Source organism: Mycotypha africana (genome assembly GCF_025528875.1).
Source record: "Mycotypha africana strain NRRL 2978 chromosome Unknown BDF20scaffold_11, whole genome shotgun sequence".
Taxonomy (NCBI): Eukaryota; Fungi; Mucoromycota; class Mucoromycetes; order Mucorales; family Mycotyphaceae; genus Mycotypha; species Mycotypha africana.
The window spans coordinates 766,947-789,191 of NW_026515735.1; the positions used below are offsets into that span (position 1 = coordinate 766,947).

At 37.4% G+C, this 22,245-nt stretch overlaps 8 protein-coding genes across 8 annotated transcripts; 4 read left to right on the forward strand and 4 right to left on the reverse strand.

Moving 5' to 3' along the window:
* Positions 1–195: 195 nt before the first annotated feature.
* On the forward strand, positions 196–2,482 carry BDF20DRAFT_839098 (DNA replication pre-initiation complex subunit Cdc45; the record flags this gene model as incomplete). Its single annotated transcript, XM_053079240.1, has 6 exons — positions 196–333; positions 402–503; positions 592–795; positions 874–2,067; positions 2,136–2,248; positions 2,338–2,482. 6 exons carry the CDS (start codon positions 196–198, stop codon positions 2,480–2,482), a joined length of 1,896 nt encoding a protein of 631 aa, XP_052932375.1.
* A 142-nt stretch (positions 2,483–2,624) lies between these two features.
* Positions 2,625–3,730, reverse strand: BDF20DRAFT_907899 (uncharacterized protein; the record flags this gene model as incomplete). Its single annotated transcript, XM_053083423.1, has 3 exons — positions 2,625–2,678; positions 2,841–3,361; positions 3,469–3,730. The coding sequence occupies 3 exons, from the start codon at positions 3,728–3,730 to the stop codon at positions 2,625–2,627; spliced, it is 837 nt and encodes a 278-aa protein (XP_052932376.1).
* Positions 3,731–4,657: 927 nt separating this feature from the next.
* BDF20DRAFT_839100 (uncharacterized protein) lies at positions 4,658–5,794 on the reverse strand (the record flags this gene model as incomplete). The annotated part of the gene is made up of 2 exons (XM_053079241.1): positions 4,658–4,799; positions 5,052–5,794. The coding sequence occupies 2 exons, from the start codon at positions 5,792–5,794 to the stop codon at positions 4,658–4,660; spliced, it is 885 nt and encodes a 294-aa protein (XP_052932377.1).
* Positions 5,795–7,727: 1,933 nt separating this feature from the next.
* Positions 7,728–8,905, forward strand: BDF20DRAFT_147370 (uncharacterized protein). The gene is made up of 2 exons (XM_053074790.1): positions 7,728–7,919; positions 7,997–8,905. Exon 2 carries the CDS (start codon positions 8,021–8,023, stop codon positions 8,807–8,809), a length of 789 nt encoding a protein of 262 aa, XP_052932378.1. The 5' UTR covers positions 7,728–7,919; positions 7,997–8,020; the 3' UTR covers positions 8,810–8,905.
* On the reverse strand, positions 8,872–10,462 carry BDF20DRAFT_893486 (geranylgeranyl pyrophosphate synthase). The gene is made up of 6 exons (XM_053082358.1): positions 10,252–10,462; positions 10,030–10,184; positions 9,656–9,921; positions 9,489–9,549; positions 9,345–9,423; positions 8,872–9,274 (listed from the first exon to the last, which is right to left on the reverse strand). Exons 1-6 carry the CDS (start codon positions 10,303–10,305, stop codon positions 8,975–8,977), a joined length of 915 nt encoding a protein of 304 aa, XP_052932379.1. The 5' UTR covers positions 10,306–10,462; the 3' UTR covers positions 8,872–8,974.
* Positions 10,463–12,394: 1,932 nt separating this feature from the next.
* BDF20DRAFT_147541 (uncharacterized protein) lies at positions 12,395–14,562 on the forward strand. Its single transcript, XM_053074791.1, has 9 exons — positions 12,395–12,486; positions 12,581–12,655; positions 12,745–12,836; positions 12,928–13,132; positions 13,216–13,556; positions 13,636–13,760; positions 13,833–13,932; positions 14,014–14,198; positions 14,269–14,562. The coding sequence occupies exons 1-9, from the start codon at positions 12,442–12,444 to the stop codon at positions 14,388–14,390; spliced, it is 1,290 nt and encodes a 429-aa protein (XP_052932380.1). The 5' UTR covers positions 12,395–12,441; the 3' UTR covers positions 14,391–14,562.
* Positions 14,563–14,737: 175 nt separating this feature from the next.
* BDF20DRAFT_826714 (uncharacterized protein) lies at positions 14,738–19,182 on the forward strand (the record flags this gene model as incomplete). Its single annotated transcript, XM_053078098.1, has 9 exons — positions 14,738–14,879; positions 14,948–14,976; positions 15,061–15,115; positions 15,214–15,398; positions 15,477–15,729; positions 15,795–15,903; positions 15,966–16,050; positions 16,120–16,833; positions 16,900–19,182. 9 exons carry the CDS (start codon positions 14,738–14,740, stop codon positions 19,180–19,182), a joined length of 3,855 nt encoding a protein of 1,284 aa, XP_052932381.1.
* Positions 19,183–20,237: 1,055 nt separating this feature from the next.
* On the reverse strand, positions 20,238–21,793 carry BDF20DRAFT_839105 (uncharacterized protein; the record flags this gene model as incomplete). The annotated part of the gene is made up of 4 exons (XM_053079242.1): positions 20,238–20,405; positions 20,476–21,258; positions 21,330–21,551; positions 21,593–21,793. 4 exons carry the CDS (start codon positions 21,791–21,793, stop codon positions 20,238–20,240), a joined length of 1,374 nt encoding a protein of 457 aa, XP_052932382.1.
* Between the last annotated feature and the right edge of the window lie 452 nt (positions 21,794–22,245).

A 22,245-nucleotide genomic window follows, 5' to 3' on the forward strand; every position in this document is an offset into this window, starting at 1 on the left:
GTTGTAGTCATTATTTCTCGAGATATTGTGTCAAGAGCGGAACAACAATAGAAAGATTCTACTACCAGATCGCGCACAGAAAAGAAAGTCTGCCGTTCTAAATTTTCGTGTTCCTTTTTTTTTTTTTTTTTTTTTTCTTTTTACCCTCTTTGCCCCTTATATCTTCAATTGCATTACCTTATATTGAAATAATTCATGGTTAGAATTAACAATCGTCACTTTCACGAAGCATACGAATATATCAAGGAAGATGCAGCAGATAGCAACAGTAGTTGCATTGTTTTTGTTTCTGCCACTGATGTAGACTCATTGTGTGCAGTTCGCTTATTGCAGGTACAAAGTGTTGTCTTCATAACCAATCGAACAGTTGAGGAAACTAAACCATTATACTATTTTTCTAGGCTATCCTGAAGAGTGACTTTATACAACATAGAATTGTACCTATTGCAGACCCTCAGGATCTTGAAACTGCTAACCAAAAACTGATAGCTGGCGACGATGAGGTCAGTAATTTGAGATTGTACATTTTTTGAAATTAAACAATAGAAAAACTCCTTGCATGCCAACGTTATTTTATTCTTTAAACTGTAGTTGCGATCAGTCATTATGATCAATTGCGGAGGTACTGAGGACATAAACAACCTGCTTACACTCAATGACTCTGCCAAAGTATACATTATCGATAGTCATCGACCTTTAAACCTTGATAATCTGGTACCTGAAACTGACCACGTCTGTGTGTTTACCGATGAACTTGAAACAGCCAAACTGAACACATATATTGACGCGTTTAAGGTAAGTAACATTTATAGTAAAAAAAGGGTTTTGATGAAAACAGCTATATTAATATGTTTCTGTCCTTCCAAACTTTAGAGAACAACGTCTTATGATTCTGATGATAATCTTTATAGCAGCGGCGATATGTCTGATGAAGATTTAGAGGATGATTATGGACGAGTCAGAAACCCGCGAATCACTAAAAGAAGACGGTACAATGACCGTGATCATATCTCTTTAACAAGCAATCAACGAAGCGAGCGAAGACGTCTCAATATACTGCTTACAAACTACTTTGCATCGGGATATTATTATGCCAATTCTGCAGCAGGAACCATTTATGAGCTTGCGCAACAATTAGGCAAAACCAATAATGAGCTATTATGGCTAGCTATTGTAGGCGTGACATCCCAGTATATATTCGAAAAAATTGATACCTCACGATATAACAGCTATGTTCAGGAATTTCGTACGGAGAGAACACGGCTGAACATAGATTATACGAATGAAGAAGGACAAAACCAATCACAGCAACAGCATGCGAGTTTTTCGATTCAAGCAGAGGACGAATATAGATTTCTGATGTTTCGACACTGGAGCTTGTATGAGAGTATGTACTATTCCGGTTATGTAGCGACAAAATTAGCAGTTTGGAAAGACGATGGAAAGAAGCGCCTTAATCATATGTTTGCACGAATGGGATTCTCGTTACAGCAATGCCAACAAATCTTCACACATATGGATATGGATCTCAAACAGCAATTGAAGGATAAGATTGCAGCCATTGCGCCTATGTACGGCCTTACAGATATGTGCTTCCCCAGCTTCACGAGAAATTATGGCTATGAATGCTGCTTATCTGCCAGTGATGTGGTCCATGCATTATCCACGCTATTAGAAACGAGCCCAACAGCTATAACACGTTTCAAAGGAACCTTTGATTGGGAAGACAAGGATACTGTATGGGGGCCAAAATCAGAGGATATTGTGGCAGATAATCGAGCTGTAAAAAGCAGTCGGCAAAATTGGTGGATGAAGAATTTTTATACCGCTTATGATGCACTTACAGGCTCGTCAGCAGACAAGATAAAACAAGGACTTCAACTATGCATGCAGACTCAGAAGGTTATCATTGATCAGGGAACAGACCTATTTGAGAAAAGGGGTGTAAAAACAATCAACAGATGTTATAGAGGCGTCACCCTAGAACAACATACCCCAGACATTTCTATATTCCAGCACCCATCATCAGTGAGAAAGCTAGCATTATTCATTACCGAGGCATTTAGAGTGAGTAAACTTGATCAATCAGTTTATATCAATTTAAGAATGATTACTGAGAGAATCTTGTGTATTAGGAACACGGAACAAGGAATCTGCCTATCCTGGTTGCTGTAGCAGACGAGATTGAAAACACAAGTTTGGTGATAGGCATATCAGGTGCACCCACATTTGGTGAAACACGTAAAAAGTAAGTAACAGCATAACCAATCACTTAAAACGAGGGACAGTATTCAAATTACAATTACTTATGACTCTTCCTAATTTTTTTTTTTACAGTAAATTCAGCCTTGCGTACGCAGAAACAGCAGAAAAAATGCACGCCAAATTTTCGCAAGATTCTTTTGATGTGGAAGTGATACAAATACATAATGATGATCTGCAACCTTTCTTACGAAACATGAAATATCCAACGGGGAAGTAGTTGTCGATGTTATTTAGTCTTTTTTAAATCAATTTTAAAGAACAGAAAAACACCTCAACTATGTATATACTATGTTGACAAAGAAAATGATACCCCTTTGACGGCATAAAAAATATCAAAGTCTTTTAAAGTTTTATTTCTTTCATACGACAGTTGTCGCTACTTGAGTAGGTGCATGATGAGAAGGCTGTTGCTCCTGTAAGGGTGAATAAATAAGATGAGATGATTTGTTATGATATCGCTTGGATTTTCTATGTAGGAATGCCATAAATAGAAAGACGAGAATGATGAAAATGGAATAAACAAAGTAGAGGCTATGATTATTGATATCTATGTTACTTGGATTAACTGTAACTACCGTCGAATTGACGTAGAAATTTGGCCGAGTAAACTCATCACTCGACCGAGGAGTCCAGTCGGGGTGATAAGGAGGGCCGTTGTCTATGTAGTCCCATTTCCCTCTTTTTGCACAAGTATTATCGACTACAAATACGTCCTTTTTCTCTTGGAACGTTTCGTTTGATTGTCTTTTTGTTGGATCATTTTTATACGCCCACCACGGTAGCACACCACGGCAAACAGAGCAATAACTTGATTTTTCATTGAATGCCATAGTATCACTCCAGTTGTCAATAAACTTTTGATCTAATCTATCTTTGATAGATTTATCTAATGCATCTCTACGAAAAGATAGATATTCAAGATAGGCTGTATCATTTTTATCCAAGAAATTAATATAGTCAGCCAAATCCTTGGGATCAGGATAGGCGTCCATAAAGATTGCAGAACGCTGTGTCGGCAAAAATCCCTCATAGCTTGGTGGACCATCAAGGATAGGTACAGCAGATTGGGATAGTGTATCAAAAAGCTTCTCCGTCACTATGGCCAGTTAATGAGAGGGAAGACATATAAATTAAATTCGTTCTCTTCTGTGGGTCTCACAACATTGTAATGCTTATTGCTACTTCTTTTCTTTTTTTTCATACCATAGTCCTCGCAGTTGGCGTTTTCAATTGCCAAGTAAAACTTATATTCACTCATCAAATTCAACCTTGATTTATCTGAAGGGAATGGTTTATTGTTCAAACATGGCCCGTAACTATGTACATCTACATATTCCATCAACTTCTTGATATACTTTTCCCGTCCGTTAGTTGCACGGCAGTTTCGAGCGATCCACAGTACGGGCGCGGATTTAGTTTTTGTCTTTATGAAATCTTTTGGTAAGGGACGGTTCACCACGTCCATAATGCTTGGCGAAAAATAGGTAAACCAAAATGAAGAATTTAAATGGTATGATGCTAGATAATCAAAATTCTCCATCAGTTCCCCGTCAGGGTCTGATCTGTACGGACTGGAATAAGGCGTTTCCAGTGATTCCAAAATCCATGGCTGATTGGAAATATCTATAGTGTGATAATCAAATGAGACGGTAGAAATGACAACAGATTAGCCGTTGATTTTCGTTATCAGCTGAGAAATAATATTTTATTGCTTACGGTCGGGTAGGCCTTTTGGAGGCACATCCATGGCATGGAATATCAATGCAGCTGCATCATGTATATCATCTTTGGAGCTGGTAAGTGTGCACCAAGGCAGAGCTTCTTCATCTATGTCGGTAGTATTTGTTTCATCATTGAGAACTGTGTATCCATCGGGAATTGGACAATCTCTAGCATGTAGTATCAATGGTTCGTCTAACATGAAGCCAAAAAAAAAAAAAAGGAGGTAAGAATATTGGTCATACCAGCAAAAGACCATTGCGAAATACCTACGAAATTTTGTCTGCCCGAACCATCCTGTAGTATAAACAATAGTTAACGGTGGAACAACAATGGTCATTTCATAAGCATCGATGCACTTGCGAGAGGTGAATAAACGAAAGATGTAGGAAGGAAAAGGAGAAGAACAAGCAATAGGGAAGATCATTGGAATTTTCCGTCCTTATAAAAGACAAACTCTAAAAGCGGAATAAAATAGAAAAATTAGAAATTCAGTAACGAAAGTCAAAGCAAGCATTCAGACGGTTGTTTCGATAGATGTTCTTTAATGTATTGTATATTGTTATAACAATGATGTGCCAAGTTTAGACTTGCATTGAAGTTCTTCAAACCCCTTTCTATCTTATTAAAGTAAGCTACGATGCTATGCAATTAAACATAAAAGCTTCCTCTTTCACTGCTGGCATTTAGGAAGTAGGACGTCGCAGAAAAGCATATAGCGATACTTGGCGGAGTCTCCGTAGTTTGGGAAAAACGGCTGAAGCACGAGATTTTCCGAGGATGAGGTACAGATACAAACAAGTGCTTTGAGACAGCTGGTATTAGTATTGCAGATCGGTTAGAAGCTCATGTAGCCGCTCATCAAGCCGTTTTTTTTTTTTTTTTTTTTTTTTTTTTTTTTTCAAATGAACGTTCGTTTAAAATTAAAAAAAGAAAGGCAAAACAGGTCAAAGCATCCAAGCAAAAAGTGCTCTTCAAATGCACGCCACAAATGATGGTGGTATAGAACATAAGAGTAGGGCACATTTCTGGCTATTTACAGTATTTATTTCCTTCGAAAAACTAACGCAGCACCATCTCTACCGCTACTAATATTTACAACGGCTTCCTTTCTAGGCACTGCAGATCTGTGCAAATGCATATCTCTCATATTTATCATACGTTTACTAGCTTTCTGTAATTTGGGTCTATTATTCAAGACTTTAACGGTATATTCGCCTACAACTTTGCCTTTCTCCTCAGCTTTTCTCTTCTTTGCTCGTTCTTTCTCCTTTTCTTCCTCTGCAGCTATTATTCTTTCGAAATCCTCGGCTGAGATGTGCTTTTTATTTTGAATTTGTTCAGCTTTTTCTTCTTCCAGAGCTTGGTTTAATAATTCCTGTGGTAGAAAGTTGGATTCTGCATCTTTAACATCATCTTTTGCTTCATCAACGTCATTTCCTTCTTCTTCTTCTTCTTCTTCTCTTCGTCTTTTTCGTTTCTCCATTTTCTCGTTATATTCTTTCTCTAATTTTTCTCTCTTGGCTTTCTTTTCTAATTCTTTCTGTTGCCTTTTACTGCCTTGCTTTTGTTCTTTCAAAAACTGATCTCTTAAACGACGTTTCTCTTTTTCAGCTGCTGCAAGTTTAGTGGTTGCTTCTTTTTCAGCTTGCACTCTACTAATTACATCTTCTTTCGCTTTAGAAGTTGAAACAGCCTCAGGAGCTTCATCGTCTGAAGAATCACTGTCTAAAAGAGCATTGTGTTCTGTTTCTTTTGTTGATTCTGGAATCACGATTTCTGCGTCTTCTTCAAACACAATCTTTGCCATGTTTTTTGAGTCTGTTACTTTTCGGGAAAAGGATCAAAGAGCACTGGAGATACAAACAATTTTGTGGCTTTTTAAAATGTAAACGTGACGCTTTCTTACCTAAGCTTTTCATGCAAATTCGTTCCTGAATTTCCGCACCTTTTTTTTTATTATGGATAACGTAGGAGTCGTCAGAAACGTTAGATAACAACGAAAAATCAAAAGCCATTTTAACCATTTTACTGGTCAATGAAATACTTAACGATACATATAATCTAAGTGTACCTATCTCGCTTTTCTTGACTGACATGTAACTTTTTTCTTTTCCGATTGTCCTGAAAAACTGGAAAAGTAGAAGCCTCACTCCAAAGGTTGGAGTCATCAGTTAGTGAATTGGAACTCATGCATAGTGTCATTTAGCTTGTAAATGTGTTACGTACAGAAAAGTCTACAATTTTGCAGATTTAGCTGACGATTGTCTGGGATATTTATTGAACAACGGGGATTTGGAACAGGACTCCATTTATTGGCTGAAATCTAGCTCATTTGGCGATCTGTTCTGAACACTTCCTAGAATAAAACTGGACTGATGGCAGTTGTTCAGTCCAAAGCACTTTTAGAACTGGGAGCATAACAGTCTGAATAATCCTTCTTTCACATATTTTCCCCCTCAGAGGCCCTCTAAAAAGGCTACAATATAGACCTTATCGAGCGTAGAGCTCTGCCATTACAGATTCCAACGAGCATACGGAAACAGATAACATTTACGCCATTCTAATGAATAGTAGCTTAGGTAAATACGTCAAAGGTATGTAGCCAATTGCACCAGTGATCACAATCATAGTTCCCAAATCCGATGTAACGCGCTAACAAATTATTCATATATCAAATCCTCTTCGAGCTTGATTATCTACATTACGATCACCCCCAGAAACTCGCCTTCTTGATAACAGATTAGTACAGTGGCTCTCTAGGGACTACTCTAGTCTTTTTGCTGTATTCTCGTTTCCTCTTCCCTTCTCTCTCACTTTTTCTTTTTCTTGAGTATCAAGAAGGTATTTTTGCAACCTTTCTCTATATATCTGATCTAACGTGGGCAATTCAGTCTCATAATGATTATGTGCTTATGTGGGTTTAAAATTATCTGTCAATAAAAATCTCGTTTAATCGTAAAGGTGGCCTTTCTAATACTTTTCCCCTTATTTGACTAAAGAGCAGCTGATGACACAATGACAGAATTCATAGTGTCGTTATCAATTTCGATAACGGCTTTGCTAGTCTCCATATGGCTCATTTTTACAATTCTAAAGTTCAAAATAAGGAACTCGCGAGAAGAAAACCGAGCGCAACTATTACGGGAGTTACAGCCTGCTCAGCCTATTGAACGGCCTTTCTTTTTAGGATTTTTTCACCCATACTGGTACGAACAATCACTGACATTACTTCATTCTCTCTTGGACCACTCATTCAAAGTTGGTAAAATCTAGTAATGCAGGTGGTGGCGGGGAGCGTGTCCTTTGGACAGCTATCCGAAGCGTTCACAGAGAATTTCCCAATGTCATCTGTGTTGTATATACAGGCGATGTAGACGCTACAAAGGAACAAATCATCACCAAAGTTAGCAACAATTTCAATATTCCTTTAGAACCTGATAGATTGTTCTTCATTTATTTGACAAAAAGATATCTGGTGGAGGATTCGAGGTTTGTTTATCGAAAATAAAGCAGCAGTAATCTACGCCTTGGTATCCCGTTTGAAGTCAGTCAACATGCTAATTCACGTTGCTTAATTACAATCAGATATCCTCGACTTACTCTGATACTTCAGAGTCTAGCATCCACTATCATTGGGTATGAAGCCATCAGTAAATTAGTGCCTGATTTGTATTTTGGTAAGATGAATCCGTCAATGAGACAGTAAAAATTGATAAACATATTAACCCAAAAGATCTCGTTATCATAGACACTATGGGTTATGCATTCACTTATCCATTAGTTTACCACTTGACCAAAGTCAAGATAGCAACATATACCCATTACCCTACTATCAGCTCTGATATGCTAAATCGTTTATATGAAAAAAGATTCGCATACAAGAATAATAAGGCAGTTGCAAGTAGTATTATTTGGAGTACAGGGAAGGCTATGTAAGTTTCTTTTCCTTTGCTTGTCAATTCATTTTGTATGCTATTATGATTTTGATGTTCAAAAAAAAAAAAAAAAGCTAATTTTCAGTTGCTATTGATGTATGAACAACATCACAAAATATAGCTATTATCGGATTTTCGCCAAGATTTATGGATTTTGTGGTTCATATGCCAATATAGTCACTGTCAACTCTACCTGGACAAAAAATCACATTGATCAACTATGGCATACCAATGCAGAAATTGTATATCCTCCCTGCGATACAGAACGGCTCAACGCGTTATCTATCGAGCATCGTAACCATCAAAACCCATTCATTGTTAGTGTAGCACAATTTAGACCTGAAAAAGACCATTCTTTACAAATCCAAGCAATGGCGGCCCTCTTTAAACGCTTTCCCCAGTGGAGAAAATCAGCTACAATCGTGCTGATTGGCAGTTCACGAAATGAGGGTGATGCTAATCGAATCGATGCATTGAAAAGAGAAGCGAAAGACTTGGGGATTGAGGACGCTGTACGATTTGAGATCAATGCTCCTTATGATTTGCTCGTTTCATACTTGGGCAAAGCCAAGGTTGGGCTTCATACTATGTGGAATGAACATTTTGGCATTGGTGTAGTGGAGTATATGGCAGCTGGAATCATCCCTGTGGCACACAAATCTGGAGGACCCAAATTGGATATTGTGACAGAATATGATGAAAAACCTACAGGCTATTTGGCAGACTCGGCAGATACATTTGCTGAATGTTTGAATGATGCCTTATCATTGAACGAAAAGGATTATGAAGAAATGGCAAGCAACGCTCGTGCGTCTGCATCCGATAGGTTTTCTGAAGAATCTTTTAGTTCAGATTTATTACGCTGCCTTCGACCTATCTTAACCTAAAGCAGATAGAACCATATTAGAGTTGTCTTCATCTTAGATACAGAAATAAACAACTAGGAGACTTTATGTGAATAAAACTACACACTTATTAAACAAATGTTTTTTATTATATAAAGTAAATGGCAGGTATAGAGGGTATTAACAATGAATATATTAGTGCACTTGTTATGGCTTCGGCACTCTTATCATTTCGATATATTTCTCCAGTAATGGATTTCCTCCTAAACGCTTAATTTCATTCAACGCTTCCACTTCTTTTTGATGCAAATAACCACGTACATATTCAAAACTTCCTGCCTTCTGAATTACTTCCAATGCATATTTCTTAACTTCAATCGAGGTCGGCTTTTGGCTAATGATGTTCAATAGTTGTCTATTGGAAAGGTCTTTGCGGATAGCATGGATAATGGGAAATGAAAATTTGCCTTCTGTCAGATCTTCACAAAAGCCCTTATTGTTGGTATACTGCAATAAAGAGCAATGATTAAAACACCCTCCACAAAGCTTCAACGATTTTATTCAGGTAAGTACTTACTGTATCAGATTGAAGGTTCATATAATCATCACGCACTTGAAAATGAATTCCGATAATATTGGTCAAAGGTGTATAATCCCTAATGAAGAAACAAGTATATTCAGTGACAATACAATCCAATAAGACTTCATCGACGTTTCTTACACATCACTTTCACTGGCTGCCTGCATTAATCTCACACCTAATCTGAGTAACCCACTCGTCTCTTTCATTGTTATATGAGAAAAATTTATGCAAATTTGTCATTGAGTTTGATACTCTCCCAGTCCCCTAGAAAAAAAAAAAAAGAAAAAATAACGAAGCTAACTTACTATTGTTCACCATATCAATATATTCCTCTTCTGTTGGACAAGTCAAGCTATCTCTCCAGTACAACTCTATACCTTGTCCTCGGTGTAGATTTATTAGTTCCTCCGTACAAATTTGCATCATTTTCGGATTGTTCAACTTCATCACTTCTTGCAAAGCCAGAAAAATAACGTAATTGGCAGTATTAATAGTTTGAGGAACTCCATAAATATGATGAGCAACTGGAACACCACGTCTCAAATCGGAATCATCCTGAACATCGTCTATCCTAAATGTTATATTCAAATGGACATTTAGTAAAATAGCAAATGGCAAAAGTATGAGGAACATGAGACGGATGTATGAACAGAATGTCAACAAAAAGAGCATCACTTACATTAAACTTGCATTATGAAGCATGCCAATTACTTTATTAATGACATTCAAGATGTCTTTGGGCACTTTTAACCATAAATCGAACGCTGATATCAGTTTTGAGCGTATGTCCTTCCCAGGATGTGAGGTCAAGTAAGTATAGGGTTCCAGAATTATCTAGTGCAAAGAAACGAACATCTGTTAGTAATCTAACAGAGACGCTATTTGCAAAAAATTACTGTACATCTTCCATTGATCTGGTTTCAGGTGGTTGACTATCTGACTTCAGCAAGCTCATGAATCAATAAGTGTAGAAAGTTTCAATTAATGGACTGAGAAAGTGTATGTGCATCATTTCTATAAACGATAGTTCCTTTTCAAATATCAAAGGCGGAGTTCCTAGATTGAATGATCTTTATAAACTTTTTAAAACTCAGTGATTTTTTCGAGAACTCGGGATTCAACTCCTAAAGCTGATTGCACAACACTTAAAAGGTTCAGACGCGATAAACTGGTATAACTTTGTGATATTGTAGAAAAGATTGTAGGATAAGAATTTCACTCACGCGAAACATCAATCATTCATCTCCTACAGATTGTCGAATTTTCTCTTTTTTAAAAAATATAATGAAATCTTTTGTCAATTCAGTATATGAAACCCGCCGCCCCCCCCCACAAAAAGGTGACATACAATAAAGCCAAAGACTGAAATAGCAGGTTGCGGTGAGAAGTATAGGCCAAAATGCCGCCTACAAATAGATCAATGACCTTATCAAGTAGATATTGCAGAAGAAAGTTTATTCTATGCATAATGATCAAGACATACAAGGTTTACTTTTATCGAATTAGCATTAGATGTCAATGATAGAAAGCATTTATAACCTCGATTGGAAAATCAATGCTGGCTGTATTCATGGCTTTGAAAAGCTAATACATCCATGCAGAAGTAAACTACAGTACTTTGAATTACATTACAGAACGTCAATTACATAGCACTGGTTCTCTTGTGTTGAATCCATCACTCAGCAGCCCAACATAAAGGCAATTTTACCTTTAGGTACCTACCATTAATTTCTATTAACATCAGTCAGTAGCATATAACTTTCAACCATCTTGAGATCTTACCTGAGCAGTATACCACAGATTATTTTATTTAACGTTGTCTCTATCGTTTAAGCCATTCCCATGGCTCTCATGGCAAATGCTCAGAGTCCTCGTCTTCTTTCTTTTGTTGGTTTCCTACAGTTTTTAGTCCTTAATCAGTTAGTTGCTAGCCTCAGTACATCCTTCAAAGGTCTGGGTTGTTCAAAGATTATGTCTAATTATTCTTCTCAATGAGTACGAAAGTAGGAGAAACACCAACGTTATTGATATAGCATTATGAAATATGGATATGTCAGATTTTGAAACCTGATTCCCGTTTGGTTTTCTTTAAGGGTCCTCTTGGTATAGTACTTGCGGGAAGCTGAATTCAAATAATATTATTCTGTTGAGCTTCACCATGATATGGCACAAACTTATCAGTTCTATCATGAAACATAGTGCAGGGCCAAAAGTGCTTCATGAGTTCATTTTTATTGAAACATGTACTATTCAGGACTCATTTCTCCTAAAGAAGTAAGCAGTTGCAGTCCCTTCATTTGGCTTCCTTACAACAATTTAAGCTTTTGCCATACCCTTATTTTCTGACCAGCGGGTCAAAGCATGCGGCAATATATTGTAGCATCAACCTGATAGACAACTCAAATTTTATTAGCATACAGTAAAACTTTCGCATGCTAGAGTCATTTGCACCTTTTTGCTGAGTTTCGACTTTTGCTTTCTTTTTTTTTCACGGAATAATTATGCAGCATGGTGATAAAGAATAGATCATACCATACTATAAGATTTGCAACTGAAAGCAGTCGAATAGGATACTCACTTAAAAAAAAGAGGCTGTTGGTAAAGAATACAGATCAAAATTGCTTAACAATTGATAGTTATGATATTCTAGAATACTGAATACTGACCACGAAAATGGTCTAAAGTCGTATAATTTACAGGACCTTAAAGAAAGCTCAATTAATTACAGTTATACTTCTGATTTATCTTGTTTCCTTTTGGAGAAGGAGCCCAATACTACTCCCTTTGCACTTTGTAATGATACATATTATTTGTATATACTGCTATAATTACTGGTCCCATTGACCCGTCAAAAGCTTAAAGTCGGTTAGCCAACGTTTGGAACGGTTCTGTTCCCATGTCTAATACAGTGCACCAACTGTCTTCCTAATTATGAAAAATAGTAGTAATTCGAGTTTCAAAACCACTCAAACAACCTGAAAAAGAAAAAAAAAGTTAATGCTGCTAAATTTGGCAACAGTTAAAAAATGAAATAAAAAGATTGCTTTTTCTCCTTTTAGACTCTTCGACTATTTTATTGCAAACTGTCATCATGCAGAAAGAAGATTCTAGCATTTCAGATAACAGCGAACTTGAGGTATGAAGAAATAGCGATATTAAACTTGACCTGTCCCTGTTGAAGTATCAAGCTGTTGCTTATGCTTTCTTTTGGTATTTTTACCCCACAATAGAATACTAAGCTGTTGACCGAGATAAAGGACAACGAACAGAAAATAACCAACTCACTTCGCGAACAGCTACAGAAGGTAAAAGAACATAAATCAGGCGTTGATCAGTTAAAGAAACAAATAGTATATTTTTATTCATTTTATCGTTCCATTGCTATGTATATTAGGCTCGTAAAGATAAAGCAGCTTTAGAGGCAGACTTGGAGTTTCGTACAAAAGCTTATGAAACGAACTTGGAGCAGTTACAAAGAATGTCAAAGTAAGAAAAATTAATCGCTAACCCTTATGTTTTTGCTATCATACGAACCAATTATGCTTAAACGCATCAACTTTTTCTACTACAATAAAAGTAAAGAGAATACAGCTCAGCTGCAAGGAAACATAAACGCAAACGACATTAATGAGCTCAGACAACAGATCAAAGCATTCCATGACAAATGTGTTGAACAAGAGAATAAAATTAAAAGTTTAGAATTCGAATTGGAAATGGAGCAAGGACATGTAAAAATATTAAAACATGACAATAAACTTTTGAGACAAATGACTGTGGATATGGTAAGGCATTCATTTTCGTTCTTACAAAGAATGCTACTGTGAACAACTTGGACCAGTAAAGGCTAACGAAATTGTCAATGTAGAATGCACAGGCAGAACAAGAGGAAGAGTTCATTTCCAACAGACTACTGAAGCGAATCAACAGCCTAAAGAAGGAAAAGGGCGAATTATTGTTACAGGTCGAACAAGAAGAAGAATACATGACGAATATGTTGCAGAAAAAACTGAACCAACTACAACGCGAGAAGATTGATATGGAGAATTCATTGGAGCAGGAGCAAGAATATATTGTTAACAAGCTACAGAAGCAGCTAGAGACCATGAAAATGCAACAAGGTGCTTCTTCCCATACCACATCACCTATGATGACTACGGTGCATGATGCGACATCAATTAACACGTCTAATCCAGTGTCTCCTTTGATGTAAGTACATTTTTATAAGAAACGAATTATTATAAATGTTGGAATGGATCTTAAACATATACTAATACAACAAAACAAGCTCGAAGAAGTGGGGTTCTTCAACCGGATCAGTAGTTGAAACGCCTCAGTCTGCAGGAACGGCTGAAATGTTAATATCTGAAATTGCAATACTAAAAAGCAGAACAACTGAGATGGAAAAAGAGTGTAAGTGCATTAAGAAACAGAAAAGCTGTAGAGAGGGAACGAGGAGCTTAGTCCAAATACCTTGATTTGCAGTTTTATTGAAAATGCAGCAATGCAATAAATACAAAAGCGAATTGGTACAATTCCGAAAACAAGCTGGATTACCAGTAGATGATATACCTTTGGATGAAGGGTAAAGCAGACTTCTATACATACCCTCTACATGAGGTCGTTTAAACTGAAGATATTTTTTTTTTGCCTTATCTTTCCATAGGATACCATCCGTTTTCAGAACTGTTCCTCCATCACCAGGTAGAGGAGGTAGTAGAATTCATCGATCCACATCAACTTCTTCCCAAAGATCAATTACCTCAGATAAAAGCAATATCAACAATATTCCTCCATTTCAACTTGATTCCACGCATAGTGATGTTAGCAATACCTCAGTAAACAGATCAAGTAAGTTGTTTTTGGATATGAAATGAAATAAATCAACGTTACTGACAATGTACACTCGTAAACAATATAGGATCGAATAGCTCTGCATCAACTACTGTTTCTTCCAAGTCTACAAGAAGAGTCTCAGGCACTCTGTTAACTTTGGCAGCTTCGGGCCCATCTTCGAATAACTTTGGTTCTTTAAATAATTGAGCATCCACTTTTGATGAACCACGTTAATCTAAAAATACATGGCCTTAGCATAGTGGTCACATGCCAAATCTGTAAGTTAATACAACAAAGAAATACTAATGTTTGTCTACACCATTAATAAAGATTGATTAAGTTGGGCCCAATTTGTAGAAATAATCTGTCCTGCCCGTTTTTTTTTTTTGTTTTCTGTAATAAGCGGAGAACTTTAAGTTTGCAAAAACTGTTCCAGTATAAACTTAAATTGATCGAAGAAAATTCCCAAGGACCTTCTGTTCCTTTTTTGCTTTATCATAATTGCTAATCTAGGTCAACTGAACAAAAGAAACGCCACATTAGAAAAGCAACAGATGACAATTCATACGCCACGACCTATCAATGAGTATCCTGTTCACGGTCTCATGCCTAAGCAGGATACCCAAGCTGCTAGCTTTATGAAAAAATACCCCAAATATGACGGTAGGAATACTGTCATTGCCATTTTAGACACAGGTACTATGTTCACTTAGCAAACCTTCATCGCCTTTCACTCGCTAAAAGTCTTCCTTACGCACATTAAGGTGTTGATCCTGGGGCTGCTGGTATGCAGGTACAGTTTCTGCAACAGCCGAATGCTGACAGCAAATAAGGCTGACACACTCCTTGTTGCTACTTTAATACTATAATATGGTAGGTCACTACGGATGGCAAGCCGAAAATTATTGATATAGTAGACTGCACTGGTGGAGGTAATGATTAAACATAATGTTTCAAGAGAGTTACATCAAGGTTATTGATAAAGATGTGCTTACACATTTACAATCTATCTTCTGCTTTTAACTCGAAGGTGACGTGGACACCAGCAAAGTTGTAAAAGCTAAAGTTGAAGATGGTAAAAAAGTTATTGAAGGCTTAAGTGGACGCAAACTTATTTTGGGCGACGATTGGAAAAATCCGAGTGATGAATATCATATTGGTCTTAAGCGCGCTTATGAGCTGTTTCCTGAAGAGTTGGCCGCTAGAATAAAGAAAGTAAAATATAATGCATACAAAAAAGGAAATATGAAGTTTTTCGATGTCAAACTGAAGTATTATTGGAATTTTGCTTAGGAACGACGCGAAAATTTTATTAAAAAGCAAGCTCACTTATTAAGTGAAGCTCAGGCTCAGCTTGCCAAATACATTAAAGAAACCGAACAGGTTGACGAAAAGGAAAAAGCAGAATTGGAAGCTCGAGTAGAAATATTAAAGGAGCTCGATAAGAAGTATGAGGATCCTGGTATTTTGTTGGACTGCGTTGTTTTCTTCGATGGAAGCGACTGGAGAGCTGTCGTAGACGTAGATGAATCGGGTGATCTAACAGGTTGAGATCTTAAGCAGACGGAACGAATCAACAAACTTGCTTAACAGTATTTTTCTATATAATAGCACAACCTTGCTTAACTAATTATCGCAAGGAATTACAGTATCATACATTTGGAAAAGCTGACTTACTTAACTTCTCCGTCAACATTTACGATAACGGCAATATTCTCAGGTGAGAAGCTTATACAGCTTTCAGAAAAGTAGGTATATTTCACTTAGTCTTTCTATTATTAGTATTGTAACATTATCAGGAAGTCACGGCACACACGTTGCCGGTATCACAGCTGGTAATTTTCCTGATGAACCAGCTCTGAACGGTGTAAGCATACATTAAATCAAATCAGAAACAAATTTCTTTCTTCATTCACCTTTCATCTATCCTTTTCAGGTCGCTCCAGGTGCACAACTGATCTCGCTTCGCATCGGTGATGCCCGTTTAGGGTCCATGGAAACCGGCCCCGGTCTTACTCGTGCTGCTTCCCACCTTGCTATGCATAAAGTAGATTTGGCAAATATGTCATATGGCGAATCAAGCAGTTTGCCCAACGAAGGTCACTTTATCAAATTGTTGGCAGAGGAGGCCATAGGTAAATCAGGCTGCGTCTTTGTTACTAGCGCTGGTAATGATGGACCCTGCTATAGCTCGATTGGTGCCCCTGCCGGTTTGGATGAAAGCTTCATTACTGTCGGTGCTTATGTAAAGCATGCCCAAATGCAAGCAGAATATGCTTTACTCGAGACTGTTGCAGAACGCCCTTATACATGGTCATCTCGTGGTCCTACAACGGATGGATATCATGGCGTGGATATTTATGCTCCAGGTTCTGCAATTACCAGTGTTCCCGTCTATGTGCTGAACAAGATGGATTTGAAGAATGGCACCAGTATGTCTAGTCCTAATGCATGTGGTTGTATTGCGTTGCTTATCTCTGCTCTTAAAGCCAACAATTACACATACACACCATATCGTTTGAAGAATGCTGTTGTTCAAACCAGTAAATCAGTTGATGATCCTCTTAATGTTGGTTTTATTCAAGTGGATAAGGCTTGGGAATACCTTGAGAATTACAAAGATCGTAAGGATTTAGATTTGTTGTTCAAAGTAAGTTGCTCTTCATTTCTGTGACTGATAATCAATAAAGAAACTAACAATCCCGGAAAATATTAGATAACTGTTCAAAAAAGAGGAAGTAAGCGAGGTATTTATCTTCGTGAGCTTGATGAAGTCAATCAAGTTCAACATATCATTACAAAAGTTACGCCTAATTTTATGCAGGAGCAAAATCCTGAATCTCCAAAGTATAATCAAGCCAAGTTTGATTATGAAGCCCGTGTTGCTTTGGTTGCTACAGAATCTTGGATTACTGCTCCTGATTATCTTTATCTTCACTCCAGTGGCAACAGCTTCCAAATCAGAGTTGATCCTACTTCGCTGTCTGAAAGTGAATTCCATTACGGCGAAGTTCTTGGCTATGATACTGCTGCACCTGAACGTGGGCCTTTATTCCGTGTACCGGTCTCTGTTGTTAAACCTACTGTTTGTAGTCAGGGTTTTATTCAATACACGAATGTCGAATATGGACCTGGTGACATCATTCGTCGCTTCATTCAAGTGCCTGAAGGCGCTACTAATTGTGAACTGGTCATTAGAGCTCGTACGCCGAATAACGAAGGTGCCCCTGCCAGATTTATGCTTCATCTTACTCAGCTCATCCCCAAACAGAATCAAAAGAAAAGACATACTTTCAGTTTCATTCTCGGCAATGGATCTTATGCTGACCCCGAATCAGATGCTCAAATCATAAAGAAGCGATTATCTGTTCGTGGTGGTTTCAATTTGGAAGTCTGTCTTGCTCAGTTTTGGTCTGGTCTGGGTAAGCATGCTGTCGATTTAAGTCTTAATTTCCATGGCGTTCAAGTTGCTGGAAATCTTGCTCAAGGAGAAGGCGTTATCCATTTGGAACCCCAAGTAACACGTTTGGATATTTCCAGCCCTATTCGCAGGGAGGACAACATCAATATCAGCGTCAGCTTCAATAAATTGCGTAGATATATTCGACCCCGTGAAGCCATCATAACACCCATGTTACCCGATCGTGATACATTACCTAGTACGCGTCTTTTATATCAACTCGTTTTGACTTATCCAGTGAAAATTGAGAATAGCACTAATATTACCGCACGCTTTCCCACTGTAATGTATCAACTTTACGAGCATTTTCTTGCCGGTGTTTTTGGCATCATTTATGATGTAAATCAAAAAGTCATTGGCTACTTGGATGTTTTCGACCATAATATTAAGATCGAACAAAAAGGAGAATACACAGTTACACTTCAGTTGTCTGTTGAAAATGAAAGCGTATTAGAAAAGTTGAAAGATACTATTTTAGAATTGGACATGGATCTCAAGACTACCACATTCAATACTTATCAAACTAAGGGTGATGTATACACCAAGGATAGCTCCAATTATAGCAAGGTTATATTAGAACGCAAGGATGCAAAGGCCTTTTACATTGCTGCACCTACTGGCAAGGATGCTATTCCTAAAGAGGCTAAAGCAGGTGATGCCCTTGTTGGTAGCTTAAATTTCTTTCCTAAGGTTGAAGGAGGACAATATCAGGCTCTTTACATTGTTCCTGCTCCTGTCCAAGAAGCTTCCGAAGGCAGTAGTCGCAAGAGCGAAAAGACACCCACTGATGACGAGCTATCCCAAAAGTTGAAGAGCCAGATGTTCGACTTGGAGCTTTCTTATTTGAAAAAGATGTCTGCTGACTCTGATGCCCATAAAGAATTACTAAAAAGAGTTGAATCTGCTCATACTGATGAGATTCCCTTCTTAGAGTATAAGATAAATGCGGTGTGGTCAGCTTCTGCTGGAAAGAGCAGTGTTGATTGCCTGATTAAACCCGGTCAACTTACCGAAGAACAGTGTAAAGAAATTGTAAAGATTGCTGATACCATTCTTGCAAAGTTCAACGACAGTGAGTTGCTGGAATACTATGGTCGCCAAAAGCCTGAAGAGGAGTCAGATGAGGAGAAGGAAAAGCGGAAGGAGAATACCGAGAAAAAGAAACAGATTATCAATGCCTTGAGGAATAAAGCTATGGCATATGCTTCTGTCTTGAAGGAGGATCATTATACTGAAGAACTTGACCAAACCCTCAAGGCCTTACATTATTGGACCTCTGAAGACGTTACCAACAATTTGGGAGCATTGCTTGTCAAGGTCAAGCGTGATCGTGTTGCAGGCCGTTTTGGCAATGCTTTAAAGTCAGTGCAAAAATATCTCTCTGAAGCAGCCCTAAATATTGACAATAATAAGGATGTTAGCAAGGTTTGGAAAATACGTAATGAAATTCTAAAGCAAATAGGCTGGTCACTTTGGGCTGATTACGACGACAAATGGAGTTTGATTAGACAGCCACCATATGGTAGAGCTTTGTTTTAATGCACGGTTGATTAAATATTAGACTTAACGGTTAATGTAACTTTTTTAAATAAATAAGCAGTGCAGTCACTATTTTGAAGTGATGCATCGTAAAAGTGATCAATTGTTTTAAGGGAATGGTTGCTTTGATGTAATTCATATTTATACATATGTATCATCAAGAGTGATTGATAATCTAACAGATAAATGAGTCGTTTTACCTTTTACAAATTGTGAAAGATATACGGTAGCTACTTCCTCATTTCTTTCATGTGAACTATTCTTGGCAAAAGCGAAACGTATGTGTGCAGCTAGCATTTTTGACCAAATAAGAAAACGGTATGATGCCGTCTTCAAAAAAATAGACAAGTATTACCATACAGGATTCTTGTTCTACTGCCCTTTCTGTCAACGAATACTACAAGAGAACGATACCAGTACATGCAACGGCAGTTTTCACGATCGAAGGAGATCAATGCATGGTGTTCAGCGTCGTTTTAGGAATATTGAAACCCGCAGAAGAGATATTTACAAGCTCTTGAACCACATGGAAGATACAGTAAAAGGGTTTTATGAGGTAGCATGAACAAAACTATTGAGTATTACAACAAGTGTTGAAAACTGGTAAGGGCTGATACGGAAGCTTCTATATCTTTAATATAGTTGGAAAATTGGTCAGAATGAGTTGAATAAATGATGAAGTATGTATATATTACGAGGGTGCTCAATAATCAAGGGATAGTACTTTGATCGATGTTTAGTCAATCTTGAGAAATTAAATCAATTTTTGCTTGCTATGCCCCAGATACGTTCAAATCATAAGCACGTAATATTTTTCAATAAAAATTTCTTTCAATGTCTCCATTGATAGTAAAAACAAGACCGTAAGGCAGACAATTCACAAAAAACTAAAAAAAAAAAAACAAAACAATACAAACTTATGGTTAGAAGAATACAAAGTTTTATTGAGTAAGGGATGTTCGTTTTAGACATATTCGTTGAGAATCATGCGGTTTTCCAAGACCATTGGGTATATATTGTATGTTGAATGCATATAACGATGTGCCTTTCTCATATTAGAATAAAATCCTTGTTCGAATATTTGTCGATGTAACAGACACGGCATCGTACAATGTTCTGATATCAGTTACATTAGCGATGTCTGCCATCACATAGGAAATATTACCTTTCGTATTGGAGAATTGTTTTTCAATATTATGAGCTGCGAGAATACGGTTGATTTCCTATAATTGAGATACTTTTGTTATTTAAAGGTAAATGATATTTGTACGAATGCCAGAACTTTTGACTTACCTTGAGTACAGAAGGATCTTTTTGATAGACATGCAACAAGCGAATAATACCTTTATCTGTCTCTGATATGGGGCGTAGAGCAATCTCTGGAAAGTTAACGGAATTTAATGAACTACCATCATTTACATACTTTATTAGGACGTGCGAGACCTCATGGCCAATCATACGTTGAGCTTCTTCTGTAGAACCTCCAATATAAGGCGTCAAAATTAGGTTGGGGCAACTCATTAATTCCGGATAATAGTCGAAATAGGGCCCATTTAACGTAGGCTGCTTTGAAAATACATCCAAATAAGCGCCACCGAGATGCCTTCTTTGCAAAGCTTTCACTAAAGCTGGTAGCTGGACCACTGAGCCCCCTGCCATATTGATAAGGAAAGCACCTTGTTTCATTTTGCGAATCTCCTGTTCCCCAATCATATCCCTTGTGCTCTGATTTTCAGGAACATGTATTGTGACAAAGTCGGATATTTCCAGTAGTTCTCCAAGATTATCAACTGGCTTAGCTTGACCAAGTGGCATTATAGGAAGGATATCATAAAAACATACAGACATTCCCAAGGCCTCTGCTAAAACAGATAGTTGTGAACCTATATGTCCATACCCTATGATGCCCAGAGTCTTTCCTCTAATTTCATGGCAGTTTCTTGAAGTTTTATTCCATATACCTGAATGCATCTCCCGGATACGGTCACCCAGCTGTCGAGCAAGCATGATAATGCCGCCAATAGCAAGTTCTGCAACTGATCGAGAGTTTTTAAATGGTGAATTGAATACAGCTATCTATTAGTATAAAAAGACAGTAAGTTATTCATTGCTTGTCTTTGAATGAATTAAACGTTGACTTCACATACACCACGCTCAGCGGCTGCTTGCAAATCGACTTGATCAATGGAAACACAGAAGCAGCCAATTGCCAGCAGCTTTGTTGCGTGATTAAGCACTTCAGCTGTCAACACTGTCTTAGAACGTATACCAATAATATGAACATCACAAATTTTTTCTATCAGTTTGTCCCTAGTCAGCGTATCTTTATAAACTTCCACCTGAGGTATTAATAAGAATCTATTGCTAATCTTTGTTGCAAATAGCAAGTATAAAGCAATGCTCATATTACCTGATAACCACATTTTTTGAAAGAAGCAATTGCACTTTCGTTAATATCTTCTAGCAGTAAAACCTTCAATTGACTCGAATCAAACAGGCGAAGAGCTAATGGTTTTGATGGCCTAATATCAGTTGTGTGCGTTGAGAGTTCATGTTTCTCTATATGGCTACTGGGGCACTGATTTCCCGCTTCCAACTGGACTGTTACCATATTCAAATGTTGTAAAAATGAAGGGCTAAACCAAAAAGAAAGAAAAAAGCGAAGAGATGTTAAACTAGTTAGGCTTATAAAAAAGTGACAGCAGATTTATACATCCCTCCGACTTGTGTACCATCGATCAATCAGTGTTTTAGCTCCAAGTGTTTCCATACATTTTGATTATTCCCAATAGCGCATGTATGTTTGACGACAGAAGGGGTAACTGTTCTAATTGAGCAGGGATGTGCATAAACAAAATACACTTAGACTATTTACTTAAAAACGCAATCTAAAATGCTATTGTTGTCGATTTTGCAAAAAATATACGTAATTTTGATCTCGAAAAGCTAGATAGCTTCTATTTTGTTGCACCACAAATGTACTATAATTTTCGAACTGCAGAGAAAAATTCAATAACGATACAATGTCATACATAACTTACATAACAATATTCATAGCGAGTT